The sequence below is a fragment of the Sciurus vulgaris genome (assembly GCF_902686455.1).
Source record: "Sciurus vulgaris genome assembly, chromosome: 12".
Taxonomy (NCBI): domain Eukaryota; kingdom Metazoa; phylum Chordata; class Mammalia; order Rodentia; family Sciuridae; genus Sciurus; species Sciurus vulgaris.
The window spans coordinates 108,854,362-108,877,956 of record NC_136473.1 but is presented as its reverse complement, the minus strand read 5'-3'; the positions used below and the strand labels follow the sequence as shown (position 1 = coordinate 108,877,956).

The following is a 23,595-nucleotide window of genomic DNA, read 5'->3' as shown; positions in this document are numbered from 1 at the left end:
GGGCTTCCCTCACTTGGTGGGCCGGACTCCTGCCTACTCTCTCTGTGCACAGCCTCGTTCTGAGTCACCTGGTTAGGCCTCCCCTTATCCCTCTGTTCAGCAAAACTTGCTGGATGCCTGGTGTCGTGGTGGGGTATGCCTGTCACCCCTCCCTCACTCAGCCCACGTGGTGGGGGGGGGTTCCCACAGCTCTCCTGCTGGGCACTGTCCTCCCAGGGAGGACAGGCAACAGCCAAGGGTGTCCCTTCTCAGAAGAGGAGAATGATTATTCTTGAAGAACAGGAGGTGTCAATGCCGCAGGTGCGAGAGGCCTCTGGTCAGTTTTCCTTCCACTTTACATCTGTTTTTAAGTGACCAAGCAAAGACCTTTGGCCTCACAACCCCCTGCCCATTGCAGAGTCCTCCAAGAAGGACACAAAGCTTAACAAAATAAGCCTCTGTGGCAGAGAGACCGGGGTGAGGGCTCACCTCTGTGGAGAGCTCCCGGGCACTGCTCTAACACTGTCGCTGTGGCTTCAGGTCATGCAGGATGGGTACCACTGCTGTTCCCAGAGGGAAGGAGACTGGACCGAAAGGTTCAGAAAATTCCCAACTGAACTCCAGCTAGAAATGTGGAGCTTTAAACACCCTGGGACATTCTGGCCATGAGACCTGAAGGTCTTCACTTCACACACTTCCAGTCCAAAACCAGTGGCAGGGTCCCGCGGAGGCCTGGGAGTGAGGCTGCCTTCCCTTGTCCTGCAGAGCCACAGGGACCGGAAGGCCAGAAACCCGGCCCAGCTTCTCTGGCCCTCTGCAGCCCGGCTCCCCTCTCATTCATTTCCCCCATCTCAAGTCAAAGATCTTCCCCTCATAACTCCGTTGGTTCTCAGGGGCCATGAGCTCCCACACCCAGCGTACAGTGGCAACAGCAGACCCACGTGGGGACAACTCCCAGGAGTGTCTGCAGCCAAGGCAGGCGAGGTCCTGAGGCCACAGTCCCTGAGCAGCAGGGCGCCCAGGATCACACACACCACCGACTAGGGACGGGACCCTGCTCCCTGTGCTCACTACCCCAGACTTGGGCTTTTCTAGGAGAAACAGTGAGTGGGAGGCAAGAGGGGAGGGAGCAGAGCTGACTTGGATTCCACCCTAAGGGCTGGATTTCTTCCTCAACCCACACCCCTGGCTGCCCTGGCCACTGCATCTTGACACATTACCCCTGCACAGGCGCCAGGCATCAGCGTCTGTCCACCAAGCCCTCTTCTCCCTGTCTTCACAATTCCCTCCTAAGTTATGCAAGCAGAGGGTTCTTTCCCTTCTGTTTTGTTTCACTTTTTATTTCCATTTGCTTTAAGATCCCATAAAATACAACGTTCCCTGACTTATCAGCTCCAGTGAGTCCCTATTACCCTCTGACCCTAAAACAGCCATTACAAAATGCTTCCAATGTCTGAGTTGCTGTCATGTAAATCTTTACAAAGTACATCCTATACCTTGACCTCCTTAAACTTTCTGGGTGTGAGAGTGTGTTAGCCTTGTACTATCGCTAACCAAAAATTGTCTGCATTAACAGTACAGTATTTGCTCTGTAGCTTGGAAGCCAGAGCAACGTGGGGAACTCGGCCCTGCACTCCTGGCCCCCGGTGCGCCTGCCGCGTGGCTTCCCCACTCTGCAGTGTCTTCCCTGGCTGTGTGCCTGACTTCTCAGTCTTACAGCCCTTCAGAGCTACTCTTCTTATTCCTATTCCCGATCGCCATTTAGATGAAATCAAACCAACTTCACATTTGGTTCTCACGCCCACCTTCAGGTTGCAGGATGTCCTAACACCAAGCTGTGGAACACAGTGGCCCCTAGCCACAAATAGCCACGGGACACTTGAAATGTAGCTGGTGTTGATACTGCCATTTACCAGTGACGAGTCCTGGTTCCTCAGGTGTTGAAGTATAACACCAGAGAAGCACGCCGAGGCAAGCGTAGAAACTAAGAAGCTGTATTAAAGAAAAGTAAAAGCAGACTTCTCCCAGGTGGAAGAAGGGGACCCAAAGGCGGAATCCGTTGGATTGAGCAAATCTTGTCCTTTTTATAGATTTTATTCTCCCGTTCTTTCCCCCTTATCTCTTTCCTTCCTGCCTATGTGATTAGGCCCAGTTTTGCTGTGAAGTGAGAAGCGGCAGGTAAGGACCCAGGGGGCATCAATTAGCATCTTCTTGCCTCTAGTCCCTGAAGAGGGCAAGTAAATTTGGTAGTCAATGGGCTCTGCAGGTCCTTGAAGTTCCATCTCCCAGGGCGTCTCCAACTTCCAGAGGCACATGGCTTTCATGGCCCCCTTTCCTCCATCTGACCCGATCCCCTATTTCTACACTAACTGCCTGTCCCCAGTTCTGGCTTCATTGTGACTCAGGAACTGATTTATCTGAATTGATTTCAATTTTAAACTCAATTAAGTTAGTTATTGTAGGACTTCTAAGTGTCTTTGGATCAACATGGGTGAGTCCACTTTTTCTAGAGAAAATCTAGTATTTGACTGCCTACCTACAAAATACACATTGCATCCTGGAGGCAGGATGAGAAAAGAGTGTAAAACACATCAAAAAAGTCTTTTATTGATTATATCTTAAAATCGTAATATTTTAAATATCTTGAGTCAAGTAAAATATACTTTTAAAATTAATCCTCTTGTTTCTTTTTACTTTTTTAAGAACCGTGGCCACCAGAGAATTTAAAACCTCATACGTGGCTTCTATCATATTCCTTCTGGGCAGAGCTTTTGTAAAGTCTTTTACCCAAAACATCGTCCATGGACCGGTAACACATAAATAAAAGATGTAACTGTGTCTTGGAGCCTGTTAAAATGCAGAATCCAAGGCTCACCCAGGCCTACTGAGTCAGAATCTACACATTAGTAAGATTTTCCCAGGCAAAGCTCAGCAACATTCAGAGGCACTGGGCTGGATAGCTGGGCTTCTCAAACTGTAGAGAACAACCAGTTTTTCTTCATCTCCAACTAACTATAGGCTATTATTTGTCAAATGTAAAAAAATAAAGTTTTGGAAAAATTGAAAAGGACACAAACAAAAATGTATGAAAAACAATGAATTAAAAATTGTATTGAGGGCTGGGGAGATAGCTCAGTCGGTAGAGTGGTTGCCTTGCAAGCACAAGGCCCTGAGTTCAATCCCCAGCACCACAAAGAAAAAAAAAAAAGAATTGTATTGAGTCAGAAGTCATAAAATTAACTCTCATAAAGATCACTAAACATACAAATGGAATAAAGAGGAAATAATTACAAAAAAGGACACATTGTTCCTTCAAAGTGTGCACACAGGTAATTAATATAGACAACCACTATTACACTTGTACCTTTCAGCCAAACAAGACACTTGTATGAAAGAGCAGTTTTTCATATTAAGTACCTGTAGACACACTAAAAACACACTTTTTATATTAACATTTAAGGCTGTAGATGTGCCAGTCTTGCTTCTTGCTTATCAATGTACCTAATCTAAATTGGATGGACGGAGATGGTCTTTACAGGGAGTAATGTAAATCTACACTAAGTCTTGCTTCATAGCACTCAGGGTGGAAAAACAAGGCTCAGGAGTGTGTTTCTTGACTGGAATGAGGAAGAGGTTTTAATTCAGTCTCAGCAAGCGCAAGGAATTCTTTCTAAAAAAATAAAAATAAAACTTCTGCGTGAAGTGAAGCAAATAGTGCTGTGCTCTTAAGATCTATCTTCAATCCTTAATCCAAATAGTGCTGTGCTCTTAAGATCTATCTTCAATCCTTAATCAGGAGCCAGTTCAAACAATTTGTTCCATAAGTTTATATTTGAAGATAAGTTATTTTTCAGTGAAATGAAATGATTCCAGATGTTATGCACTCAGGTATGACAGTTTCAAACTGAGCTCGAACACCACACACCCTAAGGCAGTTCTAGGCATGCGACTAGAGCCCAGCCCAGACGCCACACAACTCTCCACACAAGTTGGAGGAAACAGGCCGGTCCGCGTCCTGCGCCTCCCAGGGCAGTGAAGGAGTCTGGGTGCCCAATGGTGGCCAGGTGTGAAGGGTTCCCAACGCTCCATTTCCAGATGTATCTCCTCACAGACGAGGGGTGACCAGTTGACATTGCTCCACAGACTGCACTGGATTCGTGTTGCTTTAGGAAATCCAGTGAATAAAAGAGTTACCTTCCTCAGAAGCCTTTTAGCCTCCAGATTTCTAGCTGCGTTCTAGAGAAATGAGACTGTCAGAGATGGAGTCACAGAGAAGCAGGTTATAGTCAACTCAAATCAAATAATGAGATCAGTAATATTAATTTAAACCACAGAGGTATTTATCTTTTCATTTTAGTCTCTATTATTGAAAGGAAAAATGCAGCTCAGCTCGGGACCCGGGGTAGCTCCAGCCCCTCCAACTGATCTGGCGCTCCGTATGCCGGGTCTCAGTTGCGGCTCAAAAATAACTCCCAGAAGTCCACGAGGGACACGGGGCCTCATGCAAGAGACTTTATTATGCGGACGACTAGTGCAAAAGCTCCGGGGTTGAAAAGAGGGGAAAAAAAGAGAGATGGCTTGGGGGCTTCTCCCAGATATTGGAATCTCCCAGGCTGGAAGGAACCAATAGCAGAGGAGAATACTTGGAAGCTGACTGATGAACCAATAGCTAGCTAGCATGTTCAGACTGACAACCTAGGATGTAACATGGGAAGCAGGAAATGGCTGGAGCGTAGGCCGGAAATTCCTGTAATGTAAGAGGCAGGCGGAGCACAGATTGACAAGTGGTTGGGAGGCGGGGAGAAATGGCTGCACCTGAAAGGGTGGGGTGTTGGCTTTGTATTACATTATTATCACTGTACATTTCATGCAGATCTAGATTTATACCCTTTAGAGGCACAGAGTAAGTCCTCTACATACGTGAGGTTCATGTTCACTTATTCATGTAAATAAAGTAATTTTGACTTTACTGGGAAAAGAAACTACACATATCCAAGATAGCAAATCATATTGAAATACAGGGACCTTGCCACTGAAATCAGGAGCACAGTCCTCCACATACCATCCAAAGACAGACACAACGTAGACATGACTAAAACTTCTTGGGGCACTCTTATGAGAGGCTGAGGTTTTCTAGTTGCTCCAGTCAAAACTGAGGGTAGAAAATTGGTCAGTGTGCACCATGCACACAGTTGTTCAATCTGGAAACTGGTAGCTATTTCTGCCCTGGTCCCTGTATCCAACTGTCCCTGCAATCCTGTGCATTCTACCTTACCACCAGCTCACAAGTGCCAGATTCCCAGGTTCCACCAGTCACTACCTCTGCTCCGGTCCTCACTGGCAATCATATATTTGTGTTTCAAGCTCTTAACTAGCTCCCTTCCTTTTTTCCATCCCTCTCTAATCCATCTTTTGTAAATTCAGCATTACTTTCCAAAAATTTAATATAAATCACTTCCGTGTTCAAAATTTTCAGTGCATGGCCATGACCTTGCCATAAAAATCCACATCCCCTAACTCTGGATACAAAACCTGCATAATCTGAACCCCACTTCTCCATAATCATTTCAAGAATACTCTGAAACCGAAGGAGCTAACAATTGTTCATTGTCCAGAAACTGTTCCACGGCTCTCCTCTATTTCTCCATTCTCCTGTTCTTTGCAGTGATACTGCATGAATTTGGACAAGCAAGTTTCTCTTGGATTTATTTTTTAGCATGTAAAAATGAATGAGTAATTCTGATCATGCAGTTATACTGCGGACCAATATCATCCCCTTGATGCAGAATAGCAAATCCTCTTAGAAAGGTGACCAGCAGCTGTGTCATGTGGATCACCTTAAGCCTGGTCAATGTTGACATTTCTAGAAGATTCACATCCATTTTCCGTGTGTGCACACACACATGCCTGTTCACTCATGTGTACTCTTTCTACAGGAACATGTTGAAGAGGGTAGAGCCAGTCTCTACAAGTCTGTGGTTTCCAACAGCTGCAAGGAGATGTCTTGTTACTCAGACTTTCCCTTCCCAGAAGATTATCCAAACTATGTGCCAAATTCTCAGTTCCTGGAATATCTCAAAATGTATGCAAACCGGTTCAACCTTCTGAAATGCATTCAGTTCGAGGTAAGACATAAAACTTCAGATGGTAGAATGAATTCTCCTGCTTGTATTCTATTACTTCTTTATAGCACAGCTCTGGATTCCATAAATAAGAAGCTGAACTCACAAGAACAAAGACACCATTTCTAAGACAGAGTTGCTAATACAAATGTAGAAATTCAGTAAGCATTTTTTTAAATTTATTTTTATTGTATGCAAATGGGATACATACTGTTTCTCTGTTTCTACATGAAGTAAAGGCATACCATTTGTGTATTTACATAAGATAATAGTGTTTGATTCATTCTGTTATTTTTTACTTCCCCCAACCCCTCTGACCCCTCTTTTCCCTCTATACAGTTCCTCTTTCCTCCATTCTTACCTCCTTCCCACCCCCCACTATGTGTATTCATCCACTGATCAGCAAGATCATTTGTCCTTTGAATTTTTGAGATTGACTTATCTCACTTAGCATGATATTCTCCAATTTCATCCATTTGCCTACAAATGCCATAATTTTATCATTCTTTATGACTGAGTAATATTGCATTATATATATATATAATATATATATATATACACCACAGTTTCTTTATCCATTCGTCAATTGAAGGGCATCTAGGTTGGTTGCACAATCTGGCTATTGTGAATTGAGCAGCTATGAACATTGATGTGGCTGTATCTCTGTAGTATGCTGACTTTAAGTCCTTTGGGTATAGGCCGAGGAGTGGGTAGCTGGGTCAAATGGTGGTTCCATTCCAAGTTTTCTAAGGAATCTCCACACTGCTTTCCAGAGTGGCTGCACTAATTTGCAACACCACCAGCAATGTATGAGTGTACCTTTTTCCCCACATCCTCTCCAACACCTGTTGTTGCTTGTATTCTTGATAATCGCCATTCTAATTGGGGTGAGATGGAATCTTAGGGTGGTTTTGATTTGCATTTCTCTTATTACTAGAGATGTTGAACATTTTTTCATATATCTGTTGATGGCTTGTAGATCTTCTGTGAAATGTCTGTTCATTTCCTAGCCCATTTGTTGATTGGGTTATTTGTATTCTTGGTGTAGAGTTTTTTGAGTTCTTTATAGATTCTGGGAATTAGTGCTCTATCTGAAGTATGAGTGGCAAAGATTTTCTCCTGCTCTGTACACTCTTTCTTCGCATTGCTGATAGTTTCCTTTGCTGAGAGAAAGCTTTTTAGTTTGAATCTATCCCAGTTGTTGATTCTTGCTTTTATTTCTTGTGCTATGGGAGTCCTGTTGAGGAAGTCTCATCCTAAGACAACATGTTGAAGATTTGGACCTACTTTTTCTTCTATAAGATGAAGGGTCTCTGGTCTGATTCCAAGGTCCTTGATCCATTTTGAGTTGAGTTTTGTGCAGGGTGAGAGATAGGGGTTTAGTTTCATTCTGTTGTATATGGATTTCCAGTTTTCCCAGCACCATTTGTTGAAGAGGCTATCTTTTCTCCATTGCATATTTTTGGCCCCTTTGTCTAGTATGAGAAAATTGTATTTATTTGGGTTTATGTCCATGTCCTCTATTCTGTACCATTGATGTACCTGTCTATTTTGGTGCCAATACCATACTGTTTTTGTTACTATTGCTTTGTAGTAGAGTTGAAGATCTGGCATTGTGATACCCCCTGTTTCATTCTTCCTGCTAAGGATTGCTTTAGCTATTCTGGGTTTCTTATTCTTCCAGATGAATTTCATGATTGCTTGCTCTATATCTGTAAGGTACGTCATTGGGATTTTAATTGGAATTGCATTGAATCTGTATAGCACTTTTGGTAGTATGGCCATTTTGACAATATTAATTCTACCTATCCAAGAACATGGGAGATCTTTCCATCTTCTAAGGTTTTCTTTAATTTCTTTCTTTAGTGTTCTGTAGTTCTCAGTGTAGAGGTCTTTCACCTCTTTTGTGAGATTGATTCCCAAGTATTTTATTTTTTTTGAGGCTATTGTGAATGGGGTAGTTTTCCTAATTCCTCTTTCCAAAGATTCATCACTTATGTATAAAAATGCATTGGATTTATGAGCACTGATCTTATAGCCTGCTACTTTGCTGAATTCACTTATGAGTTCTAAAAGTTTTCTGGTAGAATTTCCTGGTTCCTCTAAGTATATAATCATGTCATCAGCAAATAGGGATAGTTTGAGTTCTTCTTTTTCTATTCATATCCCTTTAATTTCTTTGGTCTGTCTAATTGCTCTGGCTAGAGTTTCAAGGACAATGTTGAAAAGAAGTGGTGAAAGAGGGCATCCCTGCCTTGTTCCAGTTTTTAGGGGGAATGCCTTCAGTTTTTCACCATTCAGAATGATACTGGCCATGGGCTTAGCGTAGATGGCCTTTTCAATGTTAAGGAATGTTCCCACTATCCGTATTTTTTCTAGTATTTTGAGCATGAAGAGGTGATGTATTTTATCAAATGCTTTTTCTACATCTATTGAAATAATCATGTGATTCTTGACTTTAGTCTGTTGATATGGTGAATGACATTTATTGATTTCCGGATGTTGAACCAACCTTGCATCCCTGGGATGAAACCCACTTGATCATGGTGCACTATCTTTTTAATATGTTTTTATATGTGATTTGCTAAAATTATGTTGAGAATTTTTGTGTCGATGTTCATTAGGGATATTGGTCTGAAATTTTCTTTCCTCGAAGTGTCTCTGTCTGGTTTAGGTATCAGGGTGATATTGGCTTCATAGAATGAGTTTGGGAGGGTTCCCTCCTTTCTATTTTATTGAATACTTTGAGAAGTATTGGAATGAGCTCTTCTTTAAAGGTTTTGTAGAACTCGGCTGAGAACCCATCTGGTCCTGGACTTGTCTTTGTTGGTAGGCTTTTGATGACTTCTACTTCATTACTTGAAATTGGTCTATTTAAATTGTGTATCTCCTCCTGATTCAATTTAGGTAATTCATATGTCTCTAAAAACCTATTGATATCTTTGAGATTTTCTGTTTTGTTGGAGTAGAGATTTTCAAAATAGTTTCTAATTATGTTTTGTATTTCCTTCGCGTCTGTCGTGTTATTTCCTTATTCATTTCGAATTTTAGTAATTTGAGTTTTCTCTCTCCTTCTCTTTGTTAGTGTGGCTAAGGGCTGATCAATTTTGTTTATTTTTTCAAAGAACCAACTATTTATTTTGTCAATTTTTTCAATTGTTTCTTTTTTTCAATTTTGTTGATTTCAGCTCTGATTTTAACTATTTCCTGTCTTCTACTACTTTTGGTGTTGCTCTGTTCTTCTTTTTCTAGGGCTTTGAGCTGTAGTGTTAGGTTGTTTATTTGTTGATTTTTTCTTCTTTTATTGAATGCACTCCATGAAATAAATTTTCCTCTAAGTACTGCTTTCATACTGTCCCAGAGATTTTTTTTTTTTTTTTTTTTTTTTTTTTTTTTTGCAGTGCTGGGGATTGAACCCAGGGCCTTGTGCTTGCAAGGCAAGCACTCTACCAACTGAACTATATCCCCAGCCCTGTCCCAGAGATTTTGATATGATATTTCTTTGTTCTCATTTACCTCTAAGAATTTTTTAATTTCCTCCTGATATCTTCTGTTATCCATTCATCATACAATAGTGTATTATTTAATCTCCAGGTGTTGGAGTAGTTTCTGTTTTTTACTCTGTCATTTATTTCTAATTTCAATCCATTATGATCTGATAGAATACAAGGTAGTATCTCTATCTTCTTGTATTTGCTAACAGTAGCTTTGTGGCATAAGACATGGTCTATTTTAGAGAAGGATCCATGTGCTGCTGAGAAGAAAGTGTATTCGTTCTTTGTTGGATGGTATATTCTATAAATGTCCGTTAAGTCTAAATTATTGATTGTGTTATTGAGATCCATGGTTCTTTGTTCAATTTTTGTTTGGAAGATCTGTCCAGTGGTGAGAGAAGTGTATTAAAATCACCTAGTATTATTGTGTTGTGGTCTATTTTGTTTCTGAAATTGAAAAGGATTTGTTTGACGTACATGGATAAGCCAATGTTTGGGAGATTGATATTTATGTTTGTTATGTCTTGCTGATTTATGCTTCCCTTAAGCAGTATGTAATGTCCTTCTTTATCCCTTCTGATTAACTTTGGCTTGAAGTCCCCATTATCTGAAATGAGGATGGATACTCCAGCTTTTTTGCTGAGTCCATGTGCATGGTATGTTTTTCCCCATCCTTTCACCTTTAGTCTGTGGGTATCCCTTTGTATGAGGTGAGTCTCTTGCAGGCAACATATTGTTGGATCTTTCTTTTTAATCCAATCTGCCAGTCTGTCTTTTGATTGATGAGTTCAGGCCATTAATATTCAGGGTTGTTATTGAGATATGACTTGTATTCCCAGTCATTCGGCTCATTTTTTTTTTTTACATGACTTTTTTTCTCCTTTATTTGACTATTCCTTTAGGATGGTTCCTCCCATTGCTGATTTGTTTCTTTGCTTTTCATCTCTTCCTCATGGAATATTTTGCTGAGAATGTTCTGTAATGCTGGCTTTCTTTTTGTAAATTCTGTTAGCTTTTGTTTATCCTGGAAGGATTTTATTTCATCGTCAAATCTGAAGGTAAGTTTTGCTGGGTGTAAGATTCTTGGTTGGCATCCATTTTCTTTCAGGGCTTGAAAAATGTTGTTCCAGGCCCTTCTAGCTTTTAGGGTCTGGATTTTAAAATCTGCTGATATCCATATTGGTTTCCCCCTGAATGTAATTTGGTTCTTTTCTCTTGCAGTCTCTAAAATTCTGTCTTTATTTTGTATGTTAGGTATTTTCATGTGCCTTAGTGTGGGTCTGTTGTAATTTTGTGTATTTGGAGTCCTATAAGCCTCTTGTACTACTTGACTTTCCATTTCATTCTTCAGATTTGGGAAATTTTCTGATATTATTTCATTGAATAGATTGTTCATTCCTTTGGTTTGTTTCTCTAAGCCTTCCTCAATCCCAATAATTCTTAAATTTGGCCTTTTCATGATATCCATAGTTCTTGGAGATTCTATTCATGATTTCTTATCATCTTCTCTGTTTGGTCAACTTCATTTTCAAGATTAAATATTTTGTCTTCAATATCTGAGGTTCTTTCTTCCAGGTGTTCTGTCCTATTGGTTATGCTTTCTATGGAGTTCTTAATTTGGTTTATTGTTTCCTTCATTTCAAGGATCTCTGTTTGGTTTTCTTTCAATATCTCTAACTCTTTATTGAAATGATCTTTTGCTGCCTGTATTTGCTCTTTTAACTGTCGATTGGTGCAATCATTCAATGCCTGCATTTGCTCTTTCATCTCATGTTTGCTTCCCTGATCATTTTAATTATGTACATTCTGAACTCTCTTTCTGTCATTTCTTCTGCCATGCTGTCATTGGATTTTATTGATGTAACATCTAGATTTGTTTGGGGCATTTTCTTCCCTTGTTTTCTAATATTGTTCAGGTATCAGTGGATCACTGAGATATTGCAGATTTACTCTATTGACTTATAGTGTCCCTGAAGATTACTAGTATATCACCTCCTAGCCTTCAGTAGCCTGAAGTCTTGGAGCAACTTGATAATGCAGTGCTCCACAAGGAAGCTGACTCTCTTGGGGTGGTGGCCTTCAGGTGGGGTGTATTTCCTGCTAGTGGGCAGAGGCGCCTCCACTTGCAGACCAATGGTCATCCTAAGGGGAACTAGGCTGCGGGCTGAGGCAAGGACTGTTTGGGCGCATGTCTCCAGTTTTACTGTCCTTGTGGAAAAACCTTGCCCAGCAGGGAGGACTCACCTGGTGGGGACATCTCGATGGTCAGCTCCCCTCCTAGAAGTTCCCCTCAATCCACAACTACCGCCTGGGTTGGGCAGCCTTCCTCTGCAACGTTCCCAGAGGCCCGGACCTACCTCCTGGGCCTAGGAGCCTCGCCCTGCGCCAAGGAGTCTCCTTAGGCTGCCCCTTCTCAGAGAAGCTGCCCGCAGTCCTGGAACCTTCGTTCCGCCCCTAAGTGTCTCTCTGTGTGGCTCTTCCTCCAAGAAGCCGCCTAAGTCCTGGGACTGTGCTCTGCACCTAATCGTCTGGCTGTGGGGTCCCTCCTCCGAGAAGCCGCCTGGAGCCCCCATGCAGTCCCTCCTAGTCCAAGCGACTCCTCAGTAAGCATTTTGAATAGTATGAATCAAGCAATAAACCCACTAGGAAGACTTGAGAAGCCCATCTTCCTTAAAAATTTTGAAAAGAACAAAAAAACAGCAACATGTCTTGGTTGGTAAACATTTTTGCTTTTAAATCTGACTTGTATTAGGTTTAATATAAATATATTTCCTGGGGCTGAAGGTAGAGTCATTTGCCTAGCACACATAAGACTGTGTTCAATCCCTAGTACTGCAAATAAGTAAATCAATTTCCTAAATCCTAGTACTCACAGACATGTATGTACTTGATGATAACAAAAAATAAGCTATATGAATTTATAATACTCCCAAAATATTCATGCCATAAGCTTAGCAATTTTCAAAAGCTCTTTTTTGAAGAAGCAGGGAAAATTTCAGCAACATACTCTACAAGACCTTCCATTAGCTAAGATACTTGGGACCAAATTTATGTCTTCAATGATACATCCTTGTCTCTATTAAAGGTACCAGTTGTTAGGGCTCTGTGAAAGTGATCACACAACAGAAACAAAAAACAAAGAGATGCCAGACCTTGCTAATAACCTTGGCTCTATCATTGTCGTGAGAATTTGAGCAAGTCCCTTAAAATCTTTGGGTACCCCTCCATGACCCCAAGCTTAGAGTATTCCATCCAAGAAATCATGATTAGTCTGATAGCCTGATTTGATCTGAATGATGTTCTTATTAATTATGTTTAATCTGTGCTCTAGAACTTTTGAAATGTCAACTGGCACATTTGCCAGCAAGTCATTAATGGCACCTTGACAACGGCTAATCATGTCTGTGATTCTTTTTTCAGACCACAGTCTGCAGTGTAACAAAACGCCCAGATTTTGCCACCTCTGGCCAGTGGGAGGTGGTCACACTGCATGAAGGGAAACAAAGCTCCGCCATCTTTGATGCTGTCATGGTCTGCACCGGTTATCTCACCACTCCTTATCTGCCACTGGACTCCTTTCCAGGTACAGTACTTTTGGCACATGACCTTAAATTGTTTCATGGGACCCATCCTGAAATTTGATTGGCCTGGGGATGTATCCCTATGGCTCCCCCATTAAATAGTTCAAGTTGTGAGATAACAGTTTTTCTAACTGGCCCTTCTTCTCACTAGCCAATTTTTGGCTTTCAAACAACCTATGAGCCTGGAAGCGAATGCTGGATAACTCAATGAGAAACTTTATGTCACTGAGGTTCCTTTCCCTCCTTAAGTAATGCACAGCACTAAGAGAGTTTTCTGAAACTTGGGGCACTTGGACAAGTCGCTCACCTCAACAGCAGCTGCATGATGCCAAGAGCTGAGTTTAGAGGCCACAATAGTCAATCTGCGAATAGAGGAAAGAGCAATTCTATTTTTTTGTTTGTTTGTTTTATATGCACCATGGCAATTAGCTAGATTAGAGGTTTGTGGCAGTGTATCATTAGTCAACAGAGAAATGAACCTTGGAGACAAGTTCAGACATCTTTGGGTCTCAGTTTTTTATCTGGCTTTTGCAGTGATGATTCATGTTAATCTGTAACAAATTTCAGTTGGACTTCAACTGCAAGGAGTAGAAAACACAATAGTTTGGTGTGTTTTCACCTGCAGTAAGCATTCAAAATGTTAAAACTTGAGAAATCAAGATTATCTCAATATGGCCTGGAGTGATCCCAAGACTCATCTTAAACAGTAAACTCATGCTCCTCCTATGGTTCTGAATCTTCCCCAGAGGCCACTTAAGTCAGGTCCAATCAGTACAAAGCACATCCTAAAAACTGCCATAGAACAGAATCATTGGATTGAAAAGAACCAAGTTCAGTCTTCTTCCCAATGTAGCAAATGGTCCTTCAGGTTCCAGAATCTGAGTGTTCAACAGGTTTTGCTTCAGCACATCCAGTGATGGACTCTCTCCACCCACAAGACAACACGACTCCAAGTTCTCAACTGCAGAGCAAAGCCCCGAGCAGCCATTAACTCCAATCTCACAGGAAAGTGTGCCTAGCATAGGTCATCCCAAGAATCCAGAAAGTTCCATTACCTAGAGGAAACTGGATTGATTCATTACCTTTGGTAAATTACACAAGGTGCTAGCAATACAGAAGAGGACAAGACATCACGTAATCTGTACTGAAGGTATGAATCGAGTGTTATGGGAGTCCAGTGGAGGACTCGGTCTATATATGACCTGGAGTGATACTAGTACACAAATTCAGTAAACTCAGGTACCTCCCATGGTCCTAGATCTGCCCTAGAAGCCACATCAGAAGTCATGTCAGTTAGGATAAAGCACACCCTGAATGCACATAAGCCGATGTGCTCAGTTTGAATAGGATGAGCTTGGGACCCCGAAGGCATAAATTCTAAGCTACATAACTAACTACAGCTTATGATATTTTGCCTTCCACTGTTTTTCCTCCTTAAACCACAGAGTGTGGAGCACCTCCCCCAACAGTATGCATCACCCATCAGGCAAGGAGGCTCTGAGATACCACACACTGCCAATCTGAGATCCCTGCTAACAATGTCACAGAGCCTTTGCACCCCAGGAGTCTGTGATCTGAACTTGAAATGGAACCCCCAAGCTCCACAGTCCCCTAGGGTCCTTCTAGCACACTGCCCTGGTCTGCACATATGCCCCGGGTGGTAGTTAACCCTGACACAAATCGGAATTCACTGAAGACATTTAAAACACGTGCCACAAATTCTGGAGACACTCCAAAGGAGGTATTTCAAACGGTCTTAGTGAAAATAATAGATGTCAAAATTAAAATAAATACAGAATGTCCCAATATGACTATCTTTATTCACTTAGCTACAGTCTGGTGTTCATTAACACGGCCACATTACCTAATATAAGTTCTTACTTTATCCCCTGTGAGGTAAGAAAGCAAAATATTAGTCTATCGGAGACTCAGTCAAATGAAGTCTCAGTTTTGTCTCTTTGTGACCCAAATAGCTTTCTCCAGGGAGAATGTAAGGTACCCTAAAGATCTAGGGATAATTCTTTTCAGCTTTCCCCTCTCAGAGTCCCTGTTGGGTTTCTTGTACTGAGTTAATATTTGAACTTGTTTGCATCCAGGCTATATTCTAAAAGCTTTGGATTGTGTTCAGATTTTAACCAGGATTCAAGCTAAATTCCTAAAGATTCGAGGTCGCCAGATCTTGACAAGGCCACTACTCATGAGCATACACCTTTATCCCCCAAGAATCTAGATATCTTATCAACTGGTTCTTTGTTCAGCGCAAATTACTTCTGATTGTGTAACACGGCCTTGAAAGAACTTCCAAAGAGTCTTCATTAGCATTTGATGTCCCAATAAGGTTTGGCACTGACCACCTGAGGTACAGCTAGCCCAGTAATCCTGGTGTCAGCAACAACCCTTTTTTCTCTGGGCCATCTCTGGATGACTCAGCAAACTCAGCCCGGTTACAGACAGTTGCCAAGGTGAACTACCAGTGAACTTCTCAAACTTAGCCGGTCTTGGTGAATTTGTCGTATTTCCCCAAAATCATCTAGCACAGTGCCAGGCACACAGCAGATGTCCCAGAGTAGAGGCATCGGTTCTGGTTCACAGTTCCCTTTAACCTCTTACTCCTGTTCCTTGTCTGTGAACAGCCGTGCAGTCTGTACAAATCAAATATAAGTGAGCAGAATATCATCCCCTGACTTCCATCAGCCTTTACGTGGTAATGACTCCGAACACTTTTGCTTAACATGTTTTCATGCCACAGTGTTTCAGCGAAGGAGTGAGCCATCTCATGGAATCATTCCCTGCCAATATTTTATAAAGTCCTGAATTTGCATTTCTGATTTCCTCAAAATAGAATGTATTAGTAAAGACAGCCTGAATCACCCGTCAAAGGGTGCTATCGGCTGAAAAAGAATTGAGCTTTATTCACTGACTTACAAATCCTCTATTTGACCTTATTTTGTCTCTAGGCATACATACTTTTAAAGGCCAGTACTTCCACAGCCGACAGTATAAATATCCAGACATGTTTAAGGACAAGAGAGTCCTTGTGGTTGGAATGGGAAATTCCGGCACAGACATTGCTGTGGAGGCCAGTCACATGGCAAAGAAGGTACCGTTCTCCATGTGACTTCATGAAAAGCTTTCTCATAAGAGGCGTGTCTCAGGGAGCGTCTGACCCCCATCACAAATGTTAAGGGAACACAGGTGCCCAACACACAACGGGTTTTTAAAGTATTTTTGTTGAGTGTTCGTAAGTTTTGCTGTGAAATCCAGTTGACTTCTCCCCTCCAAAACCAACTTCTCTGACTTCTTACGTGTGTCATTTTCCAGTCAACCAAGAATGAGGGGACACACCTCTTCTCCATTCAGTCCCAGAAGTCAGAAAGTCCTGGCACCTGTTTTTGGCTCAGGTCTCCCGTTTGCCCAAACTTTCCTACTCACTGCTACCACCCTCACTGGGTCCATGCTGCCCCCCGCAGGCCCATGGCGATGTGCTCCTAACTGTGGTGTGGACATAGTTACTGCTGGTTGGGATGACTCGGCCAAGCCCCGCGTGACTACTTAGTCATCAAACAAGCCACTGAAGTAGGTGCCTTTGGTATCCCTGCATGCAGCAGAGGAGACCAAGGGCTTGATGATTGGTTCACTGATGGACAGGTTGATCAGTTTGTTTGAAGGAACTTAGCAGTTTGGTGGCATTATCCTGAAGAAAGTGAAAGGAACTCCTCAAAGGAACATTAACATGGGGACATCCACCATGCCCACCTCGTGAGGGTGGTGACATATGGTTATCTCTGTTCCACTAACCATTTGGAAATTTCTTCAATCAGAAAACGTGCTTTGGCATGCATCTTATCATTCCCACATCAGCAAAAAAGCCCCCTTAGCTTGGGACATAATTCCTATTCACAGAAAGGTCGCATCTGATTCTGCGTCGTGCCAGATGCAGGTTCCGGGCACAGGCAGGGTCCGAGGGGCAGCAGCCTGAGGCTCTCGCCAGGCTGTGTGCAGATCTGCATGTCACTCCACGTGATAAAGTCAAACAGAAGCCCTGGCACTGTGGATGTGGCCTTCATGCCCCAGTTGGGTGGGAGAAAAACTCTGTTAAATCAGTTTTTTTTCTATTAACAACATAACTGATAAGTTAACTAATTTTTTGTGTATGAAAAATTTTACAGGAAATGCCTTATTGTGTAAACAAAACAAGACAACAATTAGCTTAGTGAACTGAACTGGTAAACTCGGCCAGCCAGTCTGGTTAAAAAAAAAAACAATACTAGTTGTATTACCAAATTATACTGCCAATCAAAACAGTGGTTTGTGTAGAAATTACCTTTGCAGACAACCCCAGTCCCTTCCCTGGCCTGTTCTCATTGCACACAACTGGAATTGGAACAGGCCATTGCAATCGCCTGTCTGGCAGCTTCCCACTGGACAGGTCAAGGTCCCCATGGCTCGCCACACTACCTCAGGCCTGGCAGTTAACAATGCTCAATAATATGTCCTGAGGCATTTTAACACTCTACATATCCAAATACTCAAATATTACCCCAAAAGAATAACTTTAAAATAGTGTTTAGAAGAACCAAGACTGTCTTGTTAGGTGTGCATTTTGAGGGTGACAGATACATGGTGTCTTTGAGTCGTGATACAGCGTGAATCTCTGATTGCTTCCAGGTGTTCCTCAGCACCACTGGAGGGGCATGGGTGATGAGCAGAATCTCTGACTCCGGGAACCCCTGGGACATGGTGTTCACAACACGATTCCAAAACATGCTCAGAAATGCTCTCCCAACTCCAGTTGCGAATTGGTTGCTGGCAAGAAAGATGAACAGCTGGTTCAATCATGCAAATTATGGCTTAGTACCAGAAGACAGGTAAATATAATCTACCTGCCCAGGGCTATCGGAGTCTGAGTCTCTCCAATGGCCTATGCAAACCAGGCAAGGAAATGGCAACATGACCAGATATAAAAGCAAACAAACCAAAACTTCATTCGAATCCCCCTGAGGATAATAGCTATCTGTCCGTAAGTGATCAGTAGGTGAAATGATGTACTACAAACAGCTCTTTAAGGTAAGAGTTATCATCATCTCCTTATTATTGGGGAAAATGGAGGCACAGCAAAATACAGTCACTTGCACAAGCTGATTTAGCAGTGAGTGGGCTCTATGGCTTCAGCAAGCTGAATGGGCCTCAGTGGCAGCAAACGGACTTTGCTGACAAAACAACATCCTTGCCTTGCTTCATTATTCTGGAAAAACTGAATCCGATAGCTGCCCTTCACTGCCTCTCCAGTGGCAGAGATGACCCTGGGGTCAGTCCATCTCTAAAGACAGTTACCACTTCAACTTATCCCCCAGCAAGAGCCAAGAGTTTCACTTCTGCATTCTTTAGGTTTACGCGGTGGGAAGCCACCACCGCTGACTCTGCAGTAGGAGGTCCTGTCTGGCCTCCCTCCAGACCTCAGTCCTGACCGACACGGATGGGTGGTCCCAGCCACCACGGGGGCCTGCAGCCCATCCCACGCCAGCCTGTGCTTCTGCTTTCCCCTTGCCCTTCTCTCTATTGTCCCATCCCACCCCCTCCTCTGTATTTCTCCTCTCCTCTCCTCTGCCTCCAGGCGTCTCAGGGGCTTGGAGTCTTACCTGGATGGTGGTTAGCCAAGTGTCACTGTCCCTACTGTTGGTGAATAGAAGAAAGCCCATAGGGGCTAGATGGCTTGCCACGCTCTGTTAGGTAGAAGCAGTTGGGAAAGGAACCACCCTTACCACCATCTTCGACCCCGTCTCGCCACACCATCTCTTTCTGTGCCTTAGCCATGAGCCAAAAACTGCTTATCCAACAGCAACTCACAAGCTCTACTCTTACAATTTCAAAGGCATACCCATAAAAGGTGACTCTGGCCTGGTGCCTTTGGAACACGTGCATTTTTCTTGCACAACTGCTTTCTGGAAGCGAAGGGTCTGGCTAGGGCTTCCAGCAGTGCTCATTGGATACGGGCGAGCCCCTCATAGCCCCTCGTTGCTCAGAGATCTCTAGAACACCAGTGATGGCTGACTGCTAAAAGAGGAAGAGGAACGGAGGCTGGGAATGCCCGGGTCCTCCTGGGCTCCCACCCCTAATCAGTGGTAGGCCTTGGACCTCCGTGAATCCCTCCCACAGAGGGAGCTTCTCCCAAGACTGGCAACTCTTGTCCAGCCAGAGAGAGCCCAGAATGGAGAGGAAGGGCAGGGGGCCAGGCAAGCCAGTTGCCTCAGGGCTCCTCCCTGCCTGTCTGTGTTTTGGTTTAGGGTGCAGTTAAGGGAGCCTGTGATAAACGATGACCTCCCGGGCTGCATCATCACGGGCAGGGTGCAGATCAAGCCGAGCATCAGGGAGGTGAGGGAGAACTCCGTGCTCTTCAGCCACGCCCCGAGGGAGGAGCCCATCGACATCATCGTCTTTGCCACTGGGTACACCTTTGCTTTCCCCTTCCTGGATGAATCTGTCGTGAAAGTGGAAGCTGGCCAGGCGTCCCTGTACAAGTATGTCTTCCCTGCACATCTGCAAAAGCCAACCCTGGCGGTCATTGGCCTCATCAAGCCCTTCGGCTCCATGATACCCACAGGAGAGGTACAGGCTCGATGGGCTGTGCAAGTTCTGAAAGGTAAGTGTGTGGGAAGGCCGGATTCTGGATGCCCGGCGTTTTGAGATGATTACCCAGCCCTCATTTAAAACCACAGAATCTTTAAAAGCAGCATCCATTCTATCGTTCACTGGATTAGCTGTCATGGTGACTTGGACCATGACCAGCACAAGTGATACATCGGGTATCAAAAACATAAACTCCATCTTCCTGTTATTTTGACTGCATTGACTGGTTCGATTAAAATGTAAAAGTTCGGTCAACTGAGTGACAAGTTTGAACCCCCTGTGAAGTTCTGCTGTATGAAGTAAGTAGTGAGATGAAGGGGTGCCCGTGCTTTCCCATGGTGACAGTGTTGTCAGGTGCACACCACCGTCAGCTCAGGCCAGGACATTGTCCCCAAGGCAGATGAGTCACAGGGTACTGGACTTGAAGGATGCGGGAGGGAAGTGCCTTTTTCCACGAGTAGACACCAAATTCAAACTGCTTTGTCCTGTTTCTGTGCAGGTCTGAACACATTGCCGCCGCCCAGCCTCAGGGTGAAGGAAGTTGAGGAAAGGAAACAAAACAAGCCCAGCGGGTGAGTGGGCTGCTCAGGCGTGCTTTCCGAACCCTCGGGAGACTGGTGGGACAAGAGCAGAGGTGCCAGTTACACGGAGAGAGCAGCTGTCTCCTCGGGAGAGGACGGCTGGCTGAGGAGAGAGGAGCGGTGGAGGTGGGAAGCCTGCTGGGGCCTCAGCCCGCGGTGCAGGCAGCAGGCCTCTGCAGAGGAGCCGGCCCGGCCAGCATTGCTGAGATTCCGCCCCACGGAGGCCGGAGGCCGTGGCCCTTCCCCGCATGCAGAGGCAGGAAGAACTGGGTTTTAAAAGACAGCATGAGATCGTAGCTTCTCGTTCTAAGATTCTCATTGTGTTATCATTTTGTCCGCCCCCATCTTCCTTTTATAAAGGTTTGGTTTGTGCTACTGCAAGGCTTTACAATCAGATTATATCGCATACGTAGACGAACTCCTGACCAGTATCAACGCAAAGCCCAATCTCTTCTCTCTGCTCCTGACGGACCCGCGCCTGGCTTTGGCCATCTTCTTTGGTCCCTGCTCCTCATACCAGTTCCGCCTCACAGGCCCAGGGAAATGGGAGGGAGCCAGAAACGCCATCCTGACACAGTGGGACCGAACGCTGAAGGCCACCAAAACTCGGACTGTGCAAGAATCCCCGCCTTCCTTTGAAAGTTTCCTTAAACTACTCAGCTTTCTGGCTTTACTTGTGGCTCTTTTCCTGATTTTTCTATAAGGAAAGATCTTCCAAAAGGCTCTTCTGATGCAGAGAGCAGGTTACAGCGTTTGGCTCCTGCCTTCACAGTTACCAGCCCAGTCCTGAGCCCAGTCCTGACCTGAAGCCTGCCACCCTCCTCCCCAGCTGGCCCCAGGGGTCGAATAAAAACAAAGAAACAACCCTAGAAACTGGTCTTAAGTGGTCTTTTGTTCTCTTTTTACAGAAAGGGTGCTGCCTCCTCTTTATAGTCAACCAAATCCTGTTGGAATCCATTAGAGAAAGAACACAGCCAAGCAACCTTGGATTGAGAGCAAGCAGGGAAAGAAAAAGAGGAGCAAAAGCAAACACCCCGCCTGAGCTTTGCTAAACTAGTCCCTGCCCAGCTCAGGTGACGTCTGATGAAGGTGTGCTCCGATAGTGACACTGCCATTTATACGTGACAAGTTTTGCTTCCTCAGATGTTGAAGCGTAACACCAGAGAAGCACGCCGAGGCGAGCATATGAAGCAGGTTTTATTTAAAGGTAGTAACACAGACTTCTCCCCAGAGGTAGAAGGGAGCCATGGCTGATGTTCTAGAGTCCCAAGTGAGTGTGCCCTGTATCTTTTATAGATTAGGGTCTCCCTTGTTCTCCTGCGCTCTCCCTGCTTCTCTCCTTCCTGCCTACGTGACTAGGCCCAGGAGATGCCAGTAGCAAAAAGGTGAGAAGCAGATGGGCAGGGGGAGGGCCAAACTGAGTGACTCAGGCAGGTAGGGGCCCAGGGGGCGTTAATTAGCAACTCAGTCTGCAGCCTTTTGGGAGGGGTAGTATAGGCAGGTAACCTTGGTGATCAAAAGGGCTCTGGAGACACTGACATTCCAATCTCCCAGGGGTGGTCTCCAACTTTCCAGACTCTGAAGGCCTCCATTCCTCGATTGGACCCAATTACCTATCATTTTGGTTTCACTAGCTCAGTGTTGTTGCCTCTGACATATTTCACTTCAGGGCACAGAGACTCACCATGCAAAAATGCCCTCCTCTCCGCCTCACTTCTGCTGAGCCACCCCATGCCAGCTATCTCCAGGGGAAGGTGTCGGAAGCCCAGCCTGTTCTTCATTATGCAACCTCTTCTGCCCACCTTTGAATCTATGCCAAACACTAGAGACAGGGGCTGGATATCATACTAGAGCAAGCTCTGTCTTCATTTACTTCAACAGTACAAAAAATATGCCTTCTATAAAGGAGTAAAACCCCTAAACACTGCAGGGGTAATTATAATGTTGCCCATTTTAAGCCATAATACTCTAAAATTAATAAATACCATCCATTCTCTCATTTAATCTTCACAATAATAATTATGTGGTTGGGAAGGCAAGTATCTTACAAAACTTAACAAGTAAGGAAACTCAGACAAGAAGCTGTCGGTTGATTGGTCCAAGAAAACAGAGGTAATAAGTGGCTGAGTCAGGACATCGATCTCCAGAACATACATCCAGGGCTCTCCATCTTTGAAGACAAATTACTTCAGAAGACTTACCAGTGACCTCATGAAAGTCCATGGAAGCACCCGTCTCTCTCATTTCCTGCCCTGAGTGTGTGCGGACGTGCCCATCCCTCTCTCTCTCTCTGAGTGTGCTTTCCCCACTGTATCCAGGATTTCACAGCTTCCTCTTTATATACATCTATGTGTTTCTGAATCTTCACATGCATCTTTTCCTGTTTCTCCCTCCCTTTTCCTGATTATGATTATGCTAGTCCTACTTTATGGCCAAAGGATAAAACAAACTCAATAAAAACAAATTCCTAGCCTAGAAATGATTCCATTTGTCATATTAGGAAACAGTATCCTTTTTTTCCCTTTCAGAAAAATGCTACAAGCCCGGAGGTGCAGCTCAGTGGTAGAGTGCTTGCCCAGCTTGCACGAGGCCCTGGGTTTACTCCTCAGTACTGCAAAACCATTTCAATTTTAAATTAAAAAAAAAAAAAAAATCACAGAAAGAAAAGAACACAAATTACTTAGTTCCAAGAAATCTAACAAAAGAGAAATATATAAAACAACTTGGCTTTGCAGAATTTCATGCACGGCCTTCAAATCAGAAAGGCTTCTGAGGCATTTTGTCTCCAAGGATAATTTTCTGTTTTCTGAAATTCTTTTTAAGGCATACAAGCAGAATCCCTGCGGGACCCGTCTTTGACCCAGCTTCCTATCTTGTTGTAGACCTGTGCTCTGCACCTCTCAGTGTGCCCCGCGGGAGGGTGCTGGATAGCCAGGCCCAGAGCTCAGGGTCATGCCCTCTGCCACTGCTATCTGTGTGACTTGACCAAGGCACATGTTCCCTCTACGACACGGAAGTTCCAGCACATCCTGCCTCACAGAGCTTCAGGGTCAACTTAACCAGTGGCTTCCGTGATTCCCATGGATCTGTCCTTGTCCCTGGAGCAGTACCATCCTCAGCATAAGAGGACAGCTTCCAAAATTCCAGACCATAATCTACAGAAGGGAGAGAGAGAACTTCTAGAGCTCTCCCAGGACAAGCTGGCAGAGAA

At 44.0% G+C, this 23,595-nt stretch overlaps 1 protein-coding gene across 1 annotated transcript in view; it reads left to right on the top strand.

Moving 5' to 3' along the window:
• The window catches only part of FMO1 (flavin containing dimethylaniline monoxygenase 1), a 32,246-nt gene extending 10,965 nt beyond the window's left edge, over positions 1–21,281 (top strand). The window contains exons 3-9 of the mRNA XM_079107432.1: positions 5,916–6,104; positions 13,016–13,178; positions 16,134–16,276; positions 17,845–18,044; positions 19,461–19,816; positions 20,303–20,375; positions 20,745–21,281. Of these exons, the coding sequence (XP_078963558.1) occupies positions 5,916–6,104; positions 13,016–13,178; positions 16,134–16,276; positions 17,845–18,044; positions 19,461–19,816; positions 20,303–20,375; positions 20,745–21,087 (1,467 nt within the window). The 3' untranslated portion in view covers positions 21,088–21,281. The remainder of the gene's footprint in view (positions 1–5,915; positions 6,105–13,015; positions 13,179–16,133; positions 16,277–17,844; positions 18,045–19,460; positions 19,817–20,302; positions 20,376–20,744) is intronic.
• Positions 21,282–23,595: the final 2,314 nt, after the last annotated feature.